The following is a 22,229-nucleotide window of genomic DNA, read 5'->3' on the forward strand; positions in this document are numbered from 1 at the left end:
TCCATATCTCTTAAACTAGGATAGAGATCACTGGACAGGAGCAAGTTGCGAAACAATTTCTGGAAAGCTGACTGCTAACAATGTCACTTAGTACTACATAGTAACAACAGGGCACCCTTCCACCTCTCTGAATCACCCCCACTGCAAGTGTGCTTGTTGGTTGGTACCCATTTCCTGCCAGGTTTGCTTTTCTAGAAACCCTGCTCAGATCCTGCAGCCTTGATCAATTGAACAGCATGGAAACTTTGCAACATTTTAATCTATTTTATGTATTTATCAAAGGAAAACGGCATAAGAATCACTGAGAATTCTGTTTTCTCTCATTAATATTTAAGAGAAACCAAAAGGATTCTTTATCACTGTTTGCCACAGAGCCGCATAATATTACTTGGCTCTTCAGAAACACTGACTTCCATGAGAACTAACATGATCTTATGGGGTCAGAGACAAATGCAAGTGTTAACTCCACTTGCATTTTCAGATTTTGGCCCTGGGAGGTACTCTGGCCATCCAGGATATGTGACTAAATGGTGCAAGTTGATAAAAATCTGCCTAGGCTGTAGAACATGCTAAATACACAGCATACATATAAAATCACTGACTCTGCCACTGACTAGTTGTGTGACCTTGGTCAAGTTACTTAATCTCTCTGGGCCACAGTTTTCCCACATGGGAATTACATATGTGGAATATTTTTTTCCCCTCAAAGTTTTGGGCTTAAAGAAAAACTTTCTAACCATTTTAGCTTTCTTTACTTTAGGAGTTTTTAAGTATCTGCAATTAGCTTCCCATTCCCCATATAATAGCAACAATGAACAATGACATGACAGGTGCTATTTATTGTTGTCTGCTAGTATTATTCCTGGATTGGCATGTCTTCAGAAATTTTATTTTTAAAATCGACAGGTTCTTTTAAAATTTACTTTACATGTAAAGTCCAGTTGTTGCAGCACCGTTTGTTGAAAAGACTATCCTATCTCTAGTAAACTGCTTTGGTACCTTTGGTACCTTTGTTTAACCCTTTGAGTGCGTAATTTGAAATTTGTATCAACATGAGAAAAAACTTATATCAATATATAACCTTAGGTACAAAACGGGAGAACAAAACATAAAATACAAATTATCCCATTGTTATTTACATTATAGCCATCAGAAAAAAAGAGTTGCTGGAGCAACGCTGACACTTTTGAGAAAATTTGTCAGTGTCGCTCACAGCGACGTTGGCACTCAAAGGGTTAAAATCAATTGGCCATGTCTGTGGATCTATTTCTGAACACTCTAGTCTGTTCCACTGATTTATGTGTTTATCCTTTTGCCAACATCACGCTGTTTTGGTTATTGCAATTTTATAGTAAATCTTCAAAAATAGGTACCATGTTCTTTTAAAAAATTGTTTCTGCACTTTTAGTTTCTTCTTCCCACATAAATTTCAGAATCAGCTGTCTATAGCTAGAAAAAAAATCCTGCTGGGATTTTGGTTGGAACTGATTAAATTTGTATGTCAATTTGGAGAGAACTGACATCTTTATTAAGATGACTCTTCCAATCCATTACTTCAGTATATCTCTTTTTTATTTAGGTATTTGATTACTTTCATTAGTGTTTTGTAGTATTCAGCATACATATCCTGAACAGATGTAGTTAGACATGCATTTAATTTGTAGGGGAAGCTGTTTGTTAATGGCATATATATTAATTTGGGTTTTCAATGATTGTTTATAGAAATACGATTTGCTTTCAACCTCGCTGAACTCACTTATTCGTTGAGGTTTTGTTTAGTTTTTTGTGGATTCTCTATGTACTTAGGTTGTCTGCAAATAGGAACAGTCTTATTTCTTCCTTTCCTGTGGACCTCTTATTTATTATTCTTGTGGCATGGCTAGGACTTCCAGTTTGATGTTAAATTGGAGCATCTTTGCCTTATCCCCAGCCTTAGTCTTTCACTAGTGTAGGGTTTTGGCAGATGCAGAGCCCCCGCCCCCTCTTTCCACTTTTTTTCCCCAGTAGAGGAAGTTCCCTTCTACTTTTAGTTTGCTGAGAGCACCCATCTCTATTTTCAGGCTGCCTTGAGTTAACGCCAGGAGATTCTGGAGGAAAAAGGGAAATTCACAGAATGGTAGTTCAAATTCGGATCTTCCTCAATCCATCTGCTTTCATTTATTTTTCAGAGACCTTAAATGGCTGCTCCATCATTCTGTCCAGGTTTTATTGCTGAATTTAGTGGGAGAGAAAGGATAGAATGTGCTTACTCCATTTTATTCACAACTGGAACTCTTGAGTCATTTTGAAGTGAAATAAAAAAAAATTAACCGGTTTATTTCATTCTATTAAAATTATGTATTTTTTAAAAAGTGTCGAGGATCTAACAATGGAGTTAAATTTAATTTCTTTTCATGCCTCTTCTTCCCTTTCCCCTTCTTTTTTTGGAGGAAAGTCAGCTGATACCTTTCTTGATTGGGGTGAGTTGTACTCAGGAGCTCTTGGTGGGCTGGCCAGCTCCCTCTTCACCATCACATGCTCTGGCCCTGTGGCCGAAGGCTGTGCCCAGAGCCGGTCGGTCCTTGATCCTGCGGATCTGTGCAGATGCTGCTCTTGGCTGCCCCTGCACTCTTGTATGTAGATAGTGCTCCGAAACTAGGAGGGGGCTGGCTTCCGCAGGACTATCTCCAGTTCCGGCTCTACGCCCACCGGCTTTCGGTGAATCCGAGTTGTCGCAGGAGTTGCGGGCCTTCAGGTTAATGGGCTCCGTGCTGTATGTCCACTTGTTCTTGTTCCTCTTGATCAGAAAGATGGAACAGTTCTGGACAACCATCCACCGCAGGTGGGCAACACGGCAGCTCCTCTCGGCTAGGAGCCCAAGACCCAAAGAGGCCTCTGTACAGACTTTCAACCAATCTTCCAATTCTAATCGCCACCCTGCACTCCAGACTTCAAAAGTACAAGTGTCTTCAAGTCCTGATGCTTTATGGGCTTCCGCAGAGTAAAGCAGCCTGTGTCTTGCTGGCTTTCCCTTCTGGAGAAATGGGTTTTAGCTCTTTCCAGTCACTAACTCAGTTACCACCCACCCGTCTAGTTTCCATCCTCCAAAGTGCTGCTGCCATCCTGCTGTGGTCATGCCTCCAGTTCTCCTTTTGGTTGTGGATTTTGTACCATTCATCCTTGTAGCTTCTTTGATCCTTTATCATTCTTTTACTGGGATTTTGGTAAGAAGCAAAACCAATCACATGTATTTGATTTGTCAGGAGTCCCCATCCCCTTCCTTAAAACCTGGATTCAGGAATTAATTCACCTTGGAACCCCTTCCACAGAGTTAACTTATCCTGTGCTATCTTCTGATCCTTTAATCATGCTTTTATCACATTCTTCACCACACCACACTGTAATTCATTTGATTATAGCTCTATTGCACTCTAAGTTCCCTGGGTCCACACGTGTGTTGTATTTATTTTTTTATCCTAGCAATTCTGAGTGCTCAAAAATGTTAATTAAATAAATAAATGAATAAATAGGTGAAACTATTCAGAGAGAGGTTGGAGATGGTACCTGTGGCCTCACCTTGTAAGGAAATAGAAAATAAAAAGAAAGATATCTTTAGAATGTCATAAGGAGAAACAAAAAAAATACTGTATACAGAAAAACTAAGAAAGACAGCTCCAAGTTTGACTTGCTCTTAACTGTTCTCAGGACTCAGCGTAAAGATGATGTATATTTTGCTGTTTTTTTTGGTCCTGTTCTAATTTCTTTTGAATAAGGCTAACCACTACAATCCTCTGCTGATAGGGGCACTGCCCAATAAATTGTCACTCTATTATTGATTTCCTGGTTTTCTTCAAGCTGACAGGTTTAGACACAAACCATTTTTTGGGCCTGAGATAAGTTTTCCAAACAGGATTATAAACAAACCGCACATTTTAACACTGGGATAGATAATGAATTATGTAACTCATGGGTCACAATTTAATATTAGGTGTTTGGGTAACAGGGTTTTATTGTAATTTAACTTTATTTCCATGTAAGTATTAGATAATTCTGTAGTCCAATATTACCCAAATTCTAAGTTTGTAACTTTTTTTCTAAGTTTTTATTTGTTTACTGAGTACTTACTCTATGCTAGGCATTAATGCATTTCATTCTTACAACAACTTTGTAAGGTATGATGATATTATCTTTATATTTTGATTAAAAGTGAAACTTAGAAAGAAGTAATTTGCAAAAAATCACATACAAAGTGGAACATGGATTTGAACCTAGATTTAACCACTTCAAATTTTATGCTCTTAAACCATATGTTATATGGCCTTTGAATAAAATTACGATTCCATCTACAAATATAATAGCAAGGTTTTATTTCTAATGCCACTTGAAATGTTGACTTTATATGATTATATAAATTATGAGCTCAGAACCATAAAAATTCTATAACCATTGACTGTCAACATGTTCACTGCATATGACATCTCAATTTATAATTGATATATTATAGAATTAATTTGTTTTCCTATAGTACCTTAAAATCATACAGTTGTTGCTTTGCTTGTCTTAGGGAAGTGGTTGCTGATTTTAGTTATATTTAGCAATTACTGATAAAGTTGTGATCTAATACAAGCAATACTTTTGGAGGAATATAAAAATCAACTAGCAATTTCCTTCTGAAATACAATGTTTAGAAGAAATGTGTCCCCTGTACACAAACCCATGAATGTCATTCTACTTGAGGGCAGACTTCTCTCTAATCCTTCACTCAAACCAAATTTCTGGTTCAAGAATAACACTGCCAATCAGTAACTGGAACAGCTGTGGGCTTCAACATTTCCCAGAGATAACATGATACCATTTTATCTGCATCCTCAATACCCCTTTTCCTTCTTTTGCCCCTCTCTCCTCATCCACATTTCCATTGCCTTCTTTCTGGAAGGCCTTGCAGTTAGGTCACTGTCATAAATCTCTCTGAGGAGCTAAAGGCTTAACCAGGCCAGCAGAATGCTGGAGGCAGCTTGAGAGGTGATTGCTAATATTCAGGAATTTTGGAAGTAGACTGTTAACCTTTGGTAGCTTGAAATCAGTCCGGAGGAAATATGTACAACATAATGTTGATAAATAAATGCTGGATCACCCTCAGAATGCTAGTTCATCAGCACACCTTGGGGATGGTGGTCTCTCTAGATCTTGTGCTTTCATTAGGTACTCCTGAAAACTATATTCAAAAATCTAAATTCAAAGAGAACTTCTGGGCGACTTCCAGCCAAGATGGAGGCCTAGACAGACATGCTGTGTCTCCCTCCACAACTAAGAAGGAATATAACTACCTCAAAATGAGAGACAATCATAAGTTCCAGAAAATCGAGCTGTATGGAAATCTAACAAAGATATAAAGAAGAAATACTCATCCAGACAGGTAGGAGGGGCAGTGCCGGGGCAGAGAGGATGTGGTGTGGTGGCGGTGGCAGCAGCAGGCCAGCAGAAAGCACAGTCACATGTTTAAAAAGTCAGGAGAGACACCTGGGAAGCGCTCTGAGCACCAGACCAGACCGCACAGCTCACGGTCCTAGTGCTGGGGAAAATAAAGCCTCATTGCTTCTGACTCTGCAAATCAGTGGGGGCTGGGGCAGAGGAAGAAACTGCCGGTCTCTCAGCAGCGTCTGCTTCTTTAAAGGGGCCCCATGGTCCTAGAACATCTGCAGACCCACCCACTCTTGGCAACAGCTAGAGGAGCGTCAGTTCCATACATAAGTGGGAGAAATGCCTGGAAAAGGGGCGAGTGCTGAGTAAGTGGCATTGTTCCCTTTCAGACCCCTCCCCCGCAACACAACGCCACAACGTGGTGAAATGGGTCGCCTTGTACTGACGAATACCTAAGGCTTTGCCCCTACAATGTAACAGGTGCAACAGCTCTAAGACACAGAGGCAAACAAACACAGGAGTCTGTCAAGATGAGGAGACAGGGAAGCATGGCCCAAAAGGGGAACTAATCAAGGTTCCAGTGGGAGAACTAAGCGATGAGGAGCTAGCCAACCTAACAGATGAGGAGATAGCCAACCTAACAGATGTAGAGTTCAAAATTTTGGTGATAAAGATGCTCAAAGACTTGACAGATATGCTTAAGTATGGCAAATGCATAAGGGAAGAAGTGAAAGCTATGCTAAATAAAACAAAGGAAAATCCACACAAAGCCAATGGTGAAGGGAAGGAACCAGCGTTCAAATCAATAATTTGGAACATAAGGAGGAAAAAAACAATCAATCAGTAGAGAATGAGGAAACAAGAATTGAAAAAAATGAGGAGAGGCTTAGGAACCTCTGGGACAACTTTAAACATGCCAACATCCAAATCATAGGGGTGTCAGAAGGAGAAGAGGAAGAGCAAGAAATTGATAGCATATGTGAAAAAATAATGAAGGAAAACTTCCCAAATTTGGCGAAGGAAATAGACATACAAGTCCTAGAAACACAGAGAGTCCCAAACAAGCTAAACCCAAAGAGCGCCACACCAAGACACATCATAATTAAAATGCCAAAGGTGAAAGATAAAGAGAGAATCTTAAAAATAGCAAGAGAAAAGCAGAGTTACCTAGAAAGGGGTGCCTATAAGACTATCAGCTGATTTCTCAAAAGAAACTTTGCAGGCAAGAAGGGACTAGAAGAAGTATTCAAAGTGATGAAAAAGCAAGGATCTACAACCAAGATTACTCTATCCAGAAAAGATATCATTTAGAATGGAAGGGCAGATAAATTGCTTTCCAAACAAGGTTAAAGCTAAAGGAGTTCATCATCACCAAGCCATTATTATATGAAACGTTAAAGGGACTTATTTAGGAAAAAGAGGATCAAACTATGAACATTAAAATAATAAGAAACCTACAACTATCAACAACTGAATCTAAAAATAATAAAAACAAAATCTAACTAAGCAAACCAGAATAGGAACAGAATCACAGGTATGAGGATCATTTGGAGGGTTATCACCTGGGAGGGGGAAAGGGGAGAAATGGGGAAATGGTGCAGGGATTAAGAAGCATAATTGGTTGGTACAAAATAGACAGGGGGAACTTAAGAATAATATAGAAAAAGGTGAAGCCGAAGAACCCATGGGCCTGAACTAAGGGAGGTGGGATTGCTGGAGAGAGGAGGGGTGCTGGTCAGGGGGGGCACAGAGGAAATACATTGGGACTACTGTAACAACATAATCAATAAAATACACTTAAAAAAAAAAACAAAGAGAACTTCTGTGGCTGGGGTCTCTCAAATGCAGCAACTTTCAACATTTTTTCATGCACAGCACATATAAAGTAATTCCTAAAATTTGGTGGCCTACCAAAAAAAATACATTTTTTGCCAATCTGACAAAAAATAGTATAGGACTTCCAGCCAAGATGGAGGCGTAGGTAGACATGCTGCGTTTCCCTTCACAACTAAGAAATACACCTACCTCAAAAACCATAAAAACCAATCAAAGGTTCCAGGAAATTGAACTGAGGGGAGTCCAACTAAGAAATAAAGAAGAAATACTCATCCAGACAGGTAGGAGGGGCAGAGCCGGGGTTGAGAGGTACACCGTTGGCTGTAGCAGTACCTGAATGGTGACACTGATGGCATCAACGGCACTAGGGCGGGGATGCTAGTGACAGGGCCAGTGGCACCGGGGAAGGAGGTGGGTGGGCTATGCTGGTGGCAGAACTGGCAGCAGTGGCACCTGTACCAGCAGTGGCACCTGCACCAGCAGCAGCGGCACTGGTGGTGGTAGCAGTGCAGTGGCTGGGCTGGCCAGTGGAAAGTGCAATCACGTGTTTATAAAGTCAGGAAGGAAACCTGAGGAACCATCGCAACCCCGGACCAGACAGGGCAGCTCACAGTTCCACTGCTAGGGGGAAAAAGAGCTTCATTTCTTCTTACTGTTAAAACCAGTGGGGGTTGAGGCAGCGCGGGGGGAGTTGCTGATCCCTCAACAGAGTCCATGTGTTTATTGGAAAAGGGGTGAGTGCTGAGCAGGCGGCATTGTTCCCTCTCAAATTCCTCCTCCACATAGAGTGCCACAATGTGGGGAAACAGGTTGCCCCTGCACTGACAAACACCTAATGCTCTGCCCCTTACAATGCAACAGGTGCGACAGCCCTACCCAAGATGCACAGGCAAACACAGGAGGCTGTCAAGTTGAGGAGACAGAGAAGTATGAACCAAAAGAGGGAGCAGATCAAGGTTCTAGTGGGAGAACTAAGCGACGAGGAGATAGCCAACCTAACAAATGCAGAGTTCAAAACACTGGTGATAAGGATGCTCACAGATTTGACAGACAAGATTAAGTATGAGAGGAAACACATGAAGGCTATACTAAGTGAAATGGAGGAATATCCACATGAAATCAATAGTGAAGGGAACAAAGCCAGGGTTGAAATAAATGACTTGGTACATAAGGAAGAAATAAACAGTCAAGCAGTACGGAAGAAGGCAACAAGAATTGAAAAAATGAGGAGAGGCTTAGCAACCTCTGGGACAACTTTAAACATGCCAACATCTGAATCATAGGGGTAACAGAATGAGAAGAGGAAGAGCAAGAAATTGAAAACTTATATGAAAAAGTAATGAAGGAAAACCCTAATTTGGCAAAGGAAATAGAAATACAAGTTCAGGAAGCACAGAGTTCCAAACAAACTAGACCCAAGGAGGACCACATCAAGATACATCATAATTAAAATGCCAAAGGTTAAAGATAAAGAGAGAATATTAAAAGCAGCAAGAGAAAAGCAGAGTTATCTACAAAGGGGTGCCTATAAGATTATCAGTGGATTTTTCAAAAGAAACTTTTCAGGCAAGAAGGGATTGGCAAGAAGTATTCAGTGATGAAAAGCAAGGAACTACAATGAAGATTACTGTATCCACAAAGGTATCACTTAGAATGCAAGGGCAGATAAAATGCTTCCCAGACAAGGGAAAGGTAAAGGAGTTCATCTTCACCAGGCCCTTATTATATGAAATGTTAAAGCGACTTACTTAAGAAAAAGGAGATTAAAACTATGAGCATTAAAATGACAATAAACTCACAATTATCAACAAAATAATCTACAAATATATATATATATAAACAAAAACAAACTAAGCAAACAACCAGAATAGGAACAGAGTCATAAATGTGGAGATCATTTGGAGGGTTATCACCTCGGATGGGGAAGTGTAAGAAATGAGGAAATGGTGCAGGGATTAAGAAGCATAATTGATAGGCTCAAAATAGACAGAGGCATGTTAAGAATAGTACAGGAAAGGGTGAAGCCAAAGAACTTATATGCATGACCCATGGACATGAACTAAGGTGGATGGGTTTGTTGGAGGGTAGGGGTGTTAAGGGTTGGAGGGGAGCAAAGGTAGAAGAAATTGGGACAACTATAATACCATAATCAATAAAATATACTAAAAAAAACCAGTATAATTTTGATTCATTCATATGGGTGGCTATTGTTTTGCTGGATGTTGTCATTTTTTTATTTGACCATCTAAGGGAAAAGAGGTCAGTGCTCCTGACTAAATAGTCAGGTACTGAATGTTTTAAAAATTCTTGCAGCACACTGGTTGGAAATCAGTGCTGTAATAGGAATAAACAATTGAAAAATTCTTATAGGTATCACCCAATTGTTACTGCGTAGGCAAACAGCTAGGTCATCTTCTGTAAACCAGCTCTACTGACACATTGCTAGGAGGTATGGTGGTAAATTATAATTTTATTTTTTAAAGCATGGTCTTTCTGGGCCAAGAATAATTCTCAAAGGCATATGTAAATATAACAACCCTACAATATATGTACTATCCTATAGCAATGACCCACAAAGTCAGTCTGGTAAGTATTTTCAGAATTACTGATGAAAACAAAGTATGAAGTATGAGAGTGGATTGTGCACCTTAAAAAGAACAAGAAATTGCAAAGATCCACAGAGGATCTGGAGATAACATAGCCTGTAGCATAAAAAACTAAATTTACGAATACAGTACCAATCAAATAATCTAGTGATTTCTAAAACTGAAAGTAGGCCTTAACAACTTATCAAGATGTTAAAAAAATCCTAACTGTTGAACTAGTGGTCAGTCTTAGCTAGCCAACAGTCAAGTACAGCAAGCTACATTTACTCATATTCTTAGAATATTTTCTTTGAAAAAGGGCAAGGATGAATTGTGCTCAAAACAAAATGGCTTCCTTTCCTATGTTTTTTTTTTTTTAACTATACTTCTATTTTCAAATATTTACTGCTTGTTGTGTACCAGGCATTATCTTAATTATAAAGGATGAATAAGTACCAGACCCACACTGTTTTTGTTTCAGAGGACTGTATCCATTTTTAAAGTATATAGTATTATTTAAAGGTTTCAAAGAGGCTCTGTCAGTGATATATATAAAATATTTAGTTTCTGATTAGTTTACTGTAATTAGAAGACAATGTTTGAAAGCTGTAACCTTTCAGCCTTTTTGCTTTCACAAGAATAGTCACCAGGAGCCTTGTAGAGGAAATAATTTGAGTTATGAAGAAAGCTGTGCTGCCTGCTCAGGAAGAATCCAAATGTCACTAAAACATATATATATATACAAAAAGTATGCTTTATAAAGAATACTATGAAGCATGGTCAGAATAATTTTGTCTTATAGTTAACCCATGCTTCTGAAAACATGGAGTCTAAAAGTAATAAAAATGAATTCTTAATAATGGGTTTTTAGAACAACAGTGAGAGTGATGCGTTGAGTTTGTTATAGTTGTTCACTATAAGAAAACCACCTGTTCCTATCAAAGCATGTAAAATGAATGAAAACATTGTATACACAGAGCTTAGTATATACTCTCTTGCAAGCTATACGCATTAAAACTATCAATGAATACATTAAACAAAAACAAATATTCAAAACAACAATGGCTTCACAGCTAATAACTCTGGAAGCCTGACATATAGCAAAGGCGTAAGGATAGAGTTAAAGCATCTGACGACGTAGTTACCTAATATAACATTTCTTTTGACACCAGGCCAAGGGATTGGGGCAAGATGGAGGTCAATAAGTGGTGGATGGCATGGGAGGTGATTTGCCTGACCTTCACTGCTGACCTAAAGGAGCACATCAGGACTAACAGGAACCACCCAAGCAGGGGTGTGTAAACCTCCTGTACCAGCCTGGGGCCGTCTCAAATTACTGGAGCGCAAACCTAGCCTTTTTATTTCTATGATGTAAAGTAAGTCCTTTTGGCCACTAGATGGAGATCAGGTTACTCTGCCAGTGACAAGGGAAGCAGCTGGCAGTCAGCAAGTGATAAGAATGGTGCAGAGAACCTGTTCTTTTCTTAATACTTCCAATCAAACCCCCAAATCATGATTGGAGCAGACCTAGGGTGAACGGGGGTCCATAAATGAGGAACGGCTTGAAGGATTGAGCAGGAAGAGCATTGTAAAAGCCAAATTTTTGCTTGTTATTTCCATTTCTCCTGGGATAATTCATATTTAGTGTTGGTTGTGTAAAGTACTAGTAAATAATAACATGAACTGGTCGAAAGAAGAGCAATTAAATATGCTGTCTCATTGTTTACCAAGCACTGAGAAGGAAGAGGAGATACGTATCCGAAATTAAAACAATGGCAGACTATTTGGACAATGAATCCTGTCTGTTTATACATACAGACATGCTCACAATTTGTTTCTCAGTTTGAATCTGTATATAAGTATACACTTTTAATATCAATCATAATGGATCAGGGAACATCAGAGATGGAAGGAGAATGTTAGATAACATCTGTTCTAATTTTCCAAATGGAACTGTGATTCAATTCTGAATTATGTAACTTTGTTTCTGTTACAGCTGAACATTGAACTGGAGACATAGATATATGTTTCCTGGAAAATGGTTGGTTTGGGGAAGGATCAGCTTTGCCTGGTATAATATAGTCAAATATTTTGTTTATTTTTGAGATGTTAGATACTATAATTCTGTTTATTCCTAACTTAATGATCACATATATTCAACAAATATCTATTCAGTTATATAAAACAAATGACTAATTTGTAACTGTTTAAAAGAACTCCACTTGCTACCAAACAGGTTTAATGATCAGTGTAATTTAGTATATATGAATGTGAGCATAAACAAACATATTAATCACCTGTTGTGTACCAATCATTATGCTAGGAGCTGGGAATACAGAGATGCACAACAGAGTCAGGGAAGACACTGGGAAGAGAAAAGTTACATAGCTAAATCACAAATAGGGGTTAATTTTTGCAGCAGTTGATATCAGTTATCAAAATCATGAGTAAAATTACTTTTTAAAGTTTTGTAGTAAAAGATAAATTTAATAGGCCACAACTGTTGACCACAGGAAAAACATGACCTTTGTTATCCATAACACATGAGAAATTAAAAATAAAATAAAATAAAAGATTCAAATACAATAGTGTTTCCCATTAGGTTTCAATCATTGTAATAAAAATAGAAGCTTAATTAAGAAGGAGAAGAAGCTAATGTTCAGAATAATAAAAGAAATAGAATCATAGTTAATTAATTTTCTAATTATTGTTATGGATAGTGACCAACATTCAGTCTGTTGTTGTAATAAATCCATTACACATGTTTATTTTAGAGCTATACATTTGTTTTAGCTTAATTAAATTAATATATCCATACCATTTCAAAAGGATTTGAAGTTGCTTGCCTACATTGGTTTGTGATTTTCAAAATGTTCTTTTAAGCTTTTACTAATCTAAGAGAACTATGTATTATTCATTCACAAATATATATATATATAGTTCTCTCTTAAGGAAATCACAAAAATGAACACATAAAATAGTAATTATTAATCAGGTATCAATGGAATAGTTTATGGAAATTTCTTATCTCGCTAATTGGCAAAGCAACACAAATGGCAGAAATCTACCTTTCTTTTTTAAGGATAAAAATCAAATGTAAACAAGAAAGATTTCTTCTGAAAATTTAAGTAAATACATTACAAAAATCCTTTTATGATATGCTTTAGCATTTATAGGGTACACAGTCTTCCTCATTGTTCACATTAGTTCCAGACAGCAGCTAGATTAGGTGGTGACTGAGTCATTTTTGGAGTCATGAAGTTTCCTCCCACTTAGGTGGCCTGTTCTCATACATATTTCCAGTGCAAGGTTGGGTCTACTTACTATGACTGCTAAACTCGCATTATCTGGAAATCAGGAAATTGATAAAAACACATCCCTAATAGATGCATAATTTTGTTTACCTTCTCTAGCCTAAAAGGTTTTGGCCTTATAATAATGTGCTGCATTTTAGACCCTCAGTATTTCTATTTCCTGTGTAGCACGTACAGGTGATGACAACTGTGGTAGGAAAAGTGAGAACTGATGCAAAGCTGGTCCTGAAAGCTGATTAATGCTTATGGTTAAAAAACAAAAGGTGACTGAATTCGCAGGCTGTGCTGTGAGGATTCTGCATATTTAAGCACTGACAGAAAAAAAAGCATATTTTTACTTTTTCCCTATCTAAATGGATAAAGTTTGCCTTTTTCTGGGTCCAAAATTTACTTTAGCTATTTAAGCAACTACATTTGAGTCACTGGGCTAGAAGTTTTCACAACTGTAGCATTAGGAACTAAATTTATATCTGAATCCGCACCCTTAAGAGGTAAGGTCAACTCAAGTGGTACCTGCATATGTCTGTCATCTTGCCCAATCATGTTTCTCCATTCCATGAGCGAACGCTGCAGATGTTCAAGTCCAGTTTCCCAAAGCCTGATGCGACCTCCCATATCAACAGTAACAACACCACCTTTCCCCCACTCAGCTAGCAGTACATCTGTGTCTGAAATAGTAGAGAGCCTTGTGGTATATGGAGAGAGAAATTCTGATCTGAAAAAGAAATCATAGTATTCAAGCAATTGGTAGTCTAAGTAATGAAGCCAGTTTAATGTGATTTAGGTTCATTAAACTTGCTATAAAGAATTCTAATAGTAAACACATTAAAAGATATCAACAGATCTATCTATAAGTAAAAAAATACACACTTACTTATTGGTTATTTTTCTGTATTTGTGGACCCCAGACGACATTAGTATTAACTGTTATAAAGAAAGAAACTCTGAACCAACTCAAACTTCACAAATGTGCAGCCTAAGGTCAATGCTGAAACTAACCTTTTGTTTATGTGTTTTAACTGCTTTTGTATTTGATATTTTGCCTTTTCTAACTTAGAAAGTTATAAGGATTTATCATCAGGAATTTATATATTTCTTGTGTTTTATATTTCATACATATATGTGTTTCACTTATTTTATATTTCTGATATGTATATAGTCATTTGTAGGAGTGCAACTTTTGCCTCTAAGGGTCAATTTCATACATACTTTATCTGAGTATAGCTATTACTATACAAAAAACATACACCAGAAATTCTGATTACTAGCGTTGGTTTTCTAAATACATCTGATATATTCTATACGAAATAAATTGTCTAAAGAGATCGTCTGATTAGATTATAAAAATATAAACTATCATTGTTGATCTGGTAAAACCAAAAGACCACTATGTATTAGGGAAATTCTTATTCCAAAAGTAAACCAAGACTACTTTGACCTGTTTTTTCAGCCTGCCTTAGCAGATTTTGAACACAGGGTAACACAGAACTCATAGAAAATGTTTATATGAAGGGGATGACAACAGTAGGATGGAACCAAGTGTTTCAGAACTACTTTGCAGGACTAGAAGGACTCAAAGAAGTAACATTTGATATAATACAGGCTATAACTCACTGTGCTCTCCAAAAAAATATTTGCCTTAGGAAAAAAAATTAATGGTACAGATGGTGAAGTAGAGAGCTACTCAATAATGATGAAATTTATTTGTGTGAAACTATGGTGTTTGAAAGTCTTCCAAGAGCACTCAAGATGTGTGCATCTAATGAGCCCTGTATCTACTGGTTGCGCATTTAACTCGCCACCATGAAACTTGAGATTTACAAGGGCAATTACTTCAATATGTCAATAAACAGTGCTGATGAAATTACATTGTTACAACAATTTGTAAACCAAGTCTAGAATCTCTTCTCCACTTTTTAAAAAATACGTGTTCCCCTTATACATAATAATAGTTCTTTAAGAGCACATAGAATTATAGTAGAGTGAAATCTAGATTTATATAAACCCACATACAAGACTAGTATTTTACAAATGCAAATAATATAAAAATTTGAGGAAAATACTCAAATTTTACTGGGGACAAAAGTGATATATTAATTCTGGCCCTTCATTTACATATAATTTTACCATATTTTTCTATTATTTGAAGTTAGCTATCAAAAGGAAAATTCCTGATATCTAGAAGAATGTTCAACTTAAGCTCTTAGAAACAAAATTGAAATCCAGATGAGACGTTCCTTTGGATTACAAAATACGACAACAGTTAATCTCAAGAGAAATTCAGAACAGGCTGACAATAAACAGACTCAAAATCACGTGGCACTTAAAATGTGGCAAGTCCAAATGGAGATGTTTTCTAAGTGTAAAACACATACTAGCTATCAAAGTCAGAAAAAAGAAGGAATGTAAATTATCTCATTAAAATTTTTATATTGAATACATGTCAAAATAATATTTAAGATATATTGGGTTAAATAAAATATTAAGGCTAATTTCACTTGTTTCTTTTAATTTTTTAATGTGCTTACTAAGGAATATAATATTACATATGTGGCTCACATTACATATTTCTATTGTACTGTGCAGCTCTAAATGAATTATCGTGACCAACTGGCACTGGCTATATACACAGTTGCTCTTTCAGATGTCTTTTCTATGGCAGGTATAACAAATACGTTATTGAGAAAGTTAAAAAAGAAAAACACAGAAATAAAAAGCTAGGAATAATGAAGAGAATATAATGAAAGAAATTGTTTAATGCTTTAGAAATGTAAAATACAAAAAGTTGTTCTTTGCTTTTGTAACTTGCACTAATAGTATATTTTAATGAGCATACAATTAATATGGAATAAGGACTTTCCCTAAATGACCAAAATCATTTTCCATTACACTGACACAAGAAGACATACTTATATATGTTGGAATATGTAAATCTATTTCTTCAGATATGTTTTCATTATTTATAGTTCTTGAGCTTGACTAAAGGATCCTAAGAAATGAAACTGTGTCTGTGAGTTATTTCGTACTGTTATGCAGAGCTATTTCTTCCAGGAATTGAGGAGTGGGTAAAAAGGTGGTCTGGTGATATTTTAGGTAACTGACAAGTTCCAGTGTCTCTGGCCTTCCTGTGACATTAGAAGGCTTTCTATGCTCCTCTGCTCAGGATTTCAAATGCTTTTTTTAAATTAAATTTTATTTTTTTCCATCATCACTTATTCCTCCCATACCTCACCCACCCTGTTTCCCCTTGAGTGATGTTTTCACCACTTTGCTGTGATGCCTCAGTTGCCTGTGAGGGAGTAGTATACGTGAGGAGGGGATGTGAGACTAAAGCAGGTGTACACTCAGGTTGAAAGATGTCAGGGATGGATGCATCCAGAGAGGGATGGCTTCCAGGTGAGGACACCTGTGCTCATCAAGGCAGACACTGAGCCTCATTGCTTCTCCTTTTGTATCCTCAGTCTAGCTAGTGCGAATGCTTTGCTTCCATTCCTGGACTATAATAAAGGCAGGAAATGGTAATAAGTTCCATTCTAAATCTCTGAAGTCCTTTGACTACTGTATGGCTTTCACGACTGTCGATGCACAGTAATATATTTTAAAACAATATTAACCAAATGCTATTTAAATTACGTTGACATTTTGAACACACTTACTTCAGAAAACTAATATATAAAGTTAGTAAGTAATTAAATTCCTACAATACTAAAAATGCCGTTTCAGATACAGAAAAATTTACCATTAGGACAGGTCAACTAAAGAGAAATGAAGTCTATAAGGTTGATTGATTTATACCTATCTAACATTTGAACATTTTTCCAAAATGAAAACTTGAAAGTCAGTAAGGCATGTAGAGGAACAGCAAGATATAAACCAACTATAACTGAGAAAGAAAAAGAACTTTCTATTTAAGGAAGCAAAAGGCACACATTTATTCAGAGTAACTGTTAAGAATTCATTCATTTTTTAAAAAATCTAACATACAAGCTAAGAACAAAGGTGGAAATGGATTACCTGGGAATAGGAATATATCGGAGTTTCTTTGATTGAAGATCAGTGACTTCTATATAACCAGATGTTAGTGGAGGGGTAACATCTGTAAATAGTCATGACATAAGCAGAGTATTAAATTACTACATGTTACCAAAATAGGACTCTCCCCCCAAAAGAGCATGAATTCTGCTAAAGGTAGAATGAAATTTCCAATAGTCTGAAGCAGAACTCTGAGGCCCCCTTGACAATGTCCTAAGCTAAGTCCAGCCTCAAGGTCAGACTCTCAAACTTATATTTTTGTTAGGAAAATACAAAGACCGTCAAATAGATACATATTAGATAGTGATTCTTTACTGTCAAAAATAGCCTAAGTTCTTTTCATTGTCTTTGATAGCATCCCAAGATGGGTCAATGTCTTAGCACTTAAAATGAAATGTTTCATCATCCAAATTCTAGTTTCCTTCTTAGGAAGTCACAACTATGATAGTATAATGTGGCGGAATCAGCTACTCTGTAATCAGACTGACCTGTTGTGAAATGCTGACATTTCCTAACAGTGTTTTATGCTGGTCAGGTTAGTTACTGCTCTGAGACCTGCTTTTGTCATTGGCAAAATGGGGATAAACAACAGCCTCAGAACATCATAAACATTATTTGGAGGATTAGATGAATTTAGTAAACGCAAAGCACCAAGTTAGTAATTGCCCAACATACAGTAGCAGTTACTGGAGCCCCAGAAGACAGGAAAAGGTGAAGTGAGGATGCAGCAGTGGGGTGAGGACTCTGGGTCATGAAAAATATGAAAATGTAGGGAAGGAGAGGTTTCAACAACAACAAAGTTGTTTCCCAGCAAATTCCCAGGGTTTACTGACTTCCACAGCCTTGAGTATCACCATTATCCTTATCATTTGTAGCTGCCACTCACTGCATGTCAGGAACTCTGCTTAGTCTTTACAGATAGTATTTTTAATACTGACAACAACAAAGACTTAGGATCCCTGTTTGAGAGATGAGGAAGCTGAGGTTTATAGAAGTAATACAGTAATGTGGCTTGCTGAGGCGATGCAGCCGTAGAGCAATGGAGATGGTTTTCAAACCCACAGCTTTCTGCTTATGACATCTGTCTACTACACCCTATAGCTCCTACTTGAGTTGGCCCTAGAGCAACAATAATTTTAAAAATAGTCCCATTTTACAAACTGTGAGCCACTCTTAAAAAAAACACACACACACACACACACACACAAAAACCCTTCCCCTACACAGAACCCATACTTTTAAAGATTTTTCCTATCTATCTATCTATCTATCTATCTATCTATCTATCTATCTATCTATCTACCTATCTATCTATCTCTTCTTACAACTTATTATTAGAGATATCAAAAATGTCCACACTGAGTTTATCACATGTAGTTTACAAGAAGTTAAGATACCTGACAATTTTACTTCATATTTGCTGTTGAAGGTGTTTTAATAGGCCACCTAAAAAACTCAAAATCTCTCTTACTTACCCAACAAACATGGTTGAGCTTACTTTGCATCAGACACAATACAAAGCACTGGGGACAGAAAAGAAAAAAGTGGGGAATCCACAACATAAAGAGGAAAGTTTCTTTTGAGGGAAGAAAAAAACCTCAACAACACTGTGGGCCCTTACGGATTTAGAAGGAATTCCAGGGTGGGAATCACAGGCCTGGGGCCGGGTATGAGCTGCAGAGCTAGGCAAAGAGTGGGGCCAGGGGTAAAAATGTCAGGGGAAGGGAAGATAATGCGTAGGGATAGCAGAGGGTAAGAAGAGTTACCATGGTAATCTGACCACCCAGCTGGATTGGCTGTCCCCAGATGGCCGTTTGTACAAAATGAACATGCTTATCCTAAGTCAGGCACTGCCTGCATTGGAAATGCTGCCTGGGATATAAGGTCAATCTTGGATGAAGTTTTGCAGCGTATATCATTTTTGACAGTTCCTGCTGCTAAGACCTAACTGAAGTAGGCTCAATTATTTATAGACCCAGCCTCTTTGCCAAAAATGACCAGTTATTAAAGCAGTTGGGATGGCTAGAGCTGCTTAGCTTTCTGGCTTGCAGCTAACAGGAACTATTTTCATAACTATTAGTATTAAGTTGAACTACTGCCATTAGCACTTTTAGACTGCCCGCGGAAGCAAAGTAAGCCATCAAACTTTAAATGATCTTTTTTCTACATTTTTCTTTCTTTCACTGTGTAAATTAATTTCATGGCATAAAGAGGATGAGAAAATTCAATAATGGCTGTGTATATTTCAAGAAGATAAAGCAAGAATTTTACTCACGGTGCTATCAGAAAAGGGAATTTGTTGCTATAAAGTATTTCAGAGAATACTAAGGCTGGTGATAGTGGTGGTGGTAACTGTAAGCATTTGAAAAATTATCAGAATTGATGTTTGCTGATTTGAACATAAATCAGCTCAGAATATATGATTAAATTAAGGAAATAAAAAACCTTGGCTAGATTTCTCTCTGAACTTAGCCAAATCCTGTCTATTCATTTTAAATGTTCCAACACTGTAGGGTGGATGGAGGCTCAGTAAATTTCCATTGCATTTATAATCCAGGTGGATTTCAAAGGTAGGTATAAACTATAAACTATAGTTAGGGATTAGATCACTAACGATTAAAGGGAAGTCACAGCTACAGTGTTTACCGCGTCGGTCCCATGGACAGTGGGACAGCTTACATGCACAGTGCCAAGGTTAAGAGAAGGCATAAAAATTGTCAGGCAAAAGCAACAAGAACATTTTCAAAGGGAAGATGAAATTATATTTAAAAATTTACTCCTTCTAGCAATGTAATTTGACATACATCTGCTAACGACTACTTAACAATCTTGCACTCACAGATCAAAAGTGATGTGTGCCCTGCAATCATGCTGATACCAAATCTTTGAATTTACTCAAAGTTCAAAAAAACAGTGCGCTACTTCCAATCAAGAGTCATTATTTTGTGTTTAAAGAGCTGAGGCCTATGACTAAAAAAAAAGCTAATGATTAGAAGAAAAACAACTGAAAGTAAACAGTAGTAAATCTCTTCCTATCTGTATTAAACAAAAGTTATACCATCGTTAGGCCACGAGGAGAGTAGCCTTTACAGTTTCTGTTGATTTCTTTAATAAAAGGCTGATATGCATTAGTTCCTGACTAGTCAGATGGTTGGATTCTATTTACTTTAAAAGACTGAATTTTCATCAGAGATTTACTTGAGCATAAAAAGTCACACAGGCTGAAAGGAAAAGCAGTCAGCCCCTGCTTTACTCCCCTCATCCCTCATTTCCTGCTCCCAGAGACAGGATCAACTTTTATGCTGCTTCTTTGGTATTCACCTTCATCCTTTTGGTGTACTGCCTTGATATGTTTAGTTTTAGTGATTATTTATTGACTTCCTACCAGGTAAAATGAAGAGTTTAACTCTTTTCATATACCCTCTCCTTGCCCAACACCTTGTTTTCCCATTCTCAATGTATTTATACCTAAAATTCTGGTTAGAGTTAACATCCAGTGCTTATATTATTATGATTATATAAATGTTACTCACGGCTGAGCTATGTCCTATTTGGTATTATTGCTTTCTCTTTCCTGTTCAACTTTTTCTTTTCATGGAGTTAATAATCATCATGTTTTGTTGGTTTAGTTTTTCACTTAGCACAAATTCACCCTCAAAGTGTGTCCCTAGTTGTCAAAATCTCTAAATATATTCAAATATATTGGATTTATCACCTTCACTGTCTTGGAGGTATCTCTCCTGAAATCTTCTCATTTTTTCTAATCTGAACTGACTGGTCCCTAGTCCTGTGTCCCGCTATCATCCTAGAATCTTCCTTTACCATTTTCCTAGGGATTTAACGGCCCAATAAAATTCTTTCTATGTGCCAGAGATGATCCTAAGCACTTCTGTATACATTTGGAATATTTAAGGAACACTACTTAAACAACTGAGGAGAAATAAAGCTCCTACCAACCAAAAAAAATAAAATAAAATAAAAATAAAAAATTGCAAAAGATGCAAATACAGAATTCTCAGAAGAGTAAATCACAACATATAAAAAGATGTTCAAACTTACTAGAAAATAGAGGAAGATAACAAAACCACAACATAAAAACGTCTACAGGAGTAGATGAGGATGTAGAGCCCCGGGACTTCTTTAATGCTGTGATTAACAACTTTGGGAAACAATTCAGTAATGTGATTCTCAGATATATACCTTATAGACTCTCAACATATGCACAATAGTACCAGGTAAAAGAACATTCATAGACCATTATTTTTAATAGCAAAAAACTGTAAAGACCCTAATGCACACCAATAAAGAACAGATGAACAGATTGTGGTATTATAGCAGTGAAAATTAATGAAGTAGAGCCATCAGTATGGATGACAACGAAGATTCTCTTTCTCATCAAATTCTGGTCATGTTACAGAAACAGGGGTGTTCCAAAAAACCCCAGAGTTTGTGGCTGGGGGATGGGGAGAAGGAAGCAGCTTTCAGAATGCCTCCACATGCCTGAAGCTGGTGGCTAGTGTCTTTCTTATGCAAAATGGCTTTAATGCATCCAAAGCCTCAGGTAGATGGGAGGGGTCTTGGACCAGGGGATGGTATGGAGAAAGCACACAGAGCCTACGTAAGGTTCTGTGAATGGTCAGAACTGGTTACCGCACCCACTGCATCAGAGGACGTAGTCAGGGATTTAAAAATAAGCGGCAGACGTTTTAGCCAGGCTGACAGTGCGGATTTAACTGGGGAAAGGCGGACCATGTGAATTAAACTGGGGACAGGCTGACTATGCGGATTTAATGGGGTCTGACGATGCAGTTTTAAGGAAGGGACATGCCTTGCTGCTTTGAAAAGGAACTGACTGACCATGTGGATTACAAAAGGACTAACTATACAGTTTACAAGGAGGCTGAGAATCCACGAGGTTCTGGATTAAAAGCTGGTGGACCCCATAACACAGACGAGGTCTCCCCAGTCAGAACTGAATGACTGGCAGCTACTGGTAAAGCTGAACTGTGTTTGGAAAGTAGGGAAATGGTTTCTCTAACTTTTCTAAAACTAGCCTGGTTTG

The 22,229-nt window shown here is 37.4% G+C and overlaps 1 protein-coding gene across 1 annotated transcript in view; it reads right to left on the reverse strand.

Annotated features, from left to right (window-relative positions):
- The window catches only part of VWA8 (von Willebrand factor A domain containing 8), a 432,115-nt gene that overhangs the window by 104,792 nt on the left and 305,094 nt on the right, over positions 1-22,229 (reverse strand). Inside the window, exons 36-37 of the mRNA XM_090258845.1 lie at positions 17,150-17,231; positions 13,649-13,850 (exon numbers count right to left, since the gene is read on the reverse strand). Of these exons, the coding sequence (XP_090114971.1) occupies positions 13,649-13,850; positions 17,150-17,231 (284 nt within the window). The remainder of the gene's footprint in view (positions 1-13,648; positions 13,851-17,149; positions 17,232-22,229) is intronic.

Source organism: Furipterus horrens, unplaced genomic scaffold, assembly GCF_987537825.1.
Source record: "Furipterus horrens unplaced genomic scaffold, mFurHor1.1.pri manual_scaffold_12, whole genome shotgun sequence".
In the NCBI taxonomy this organism is placed as follows: Eukaryota; Metazoa; Chordata; class Mammalia; order Chiroptera; family Furipteridae; genus Furipterus; species Furipterus horrens.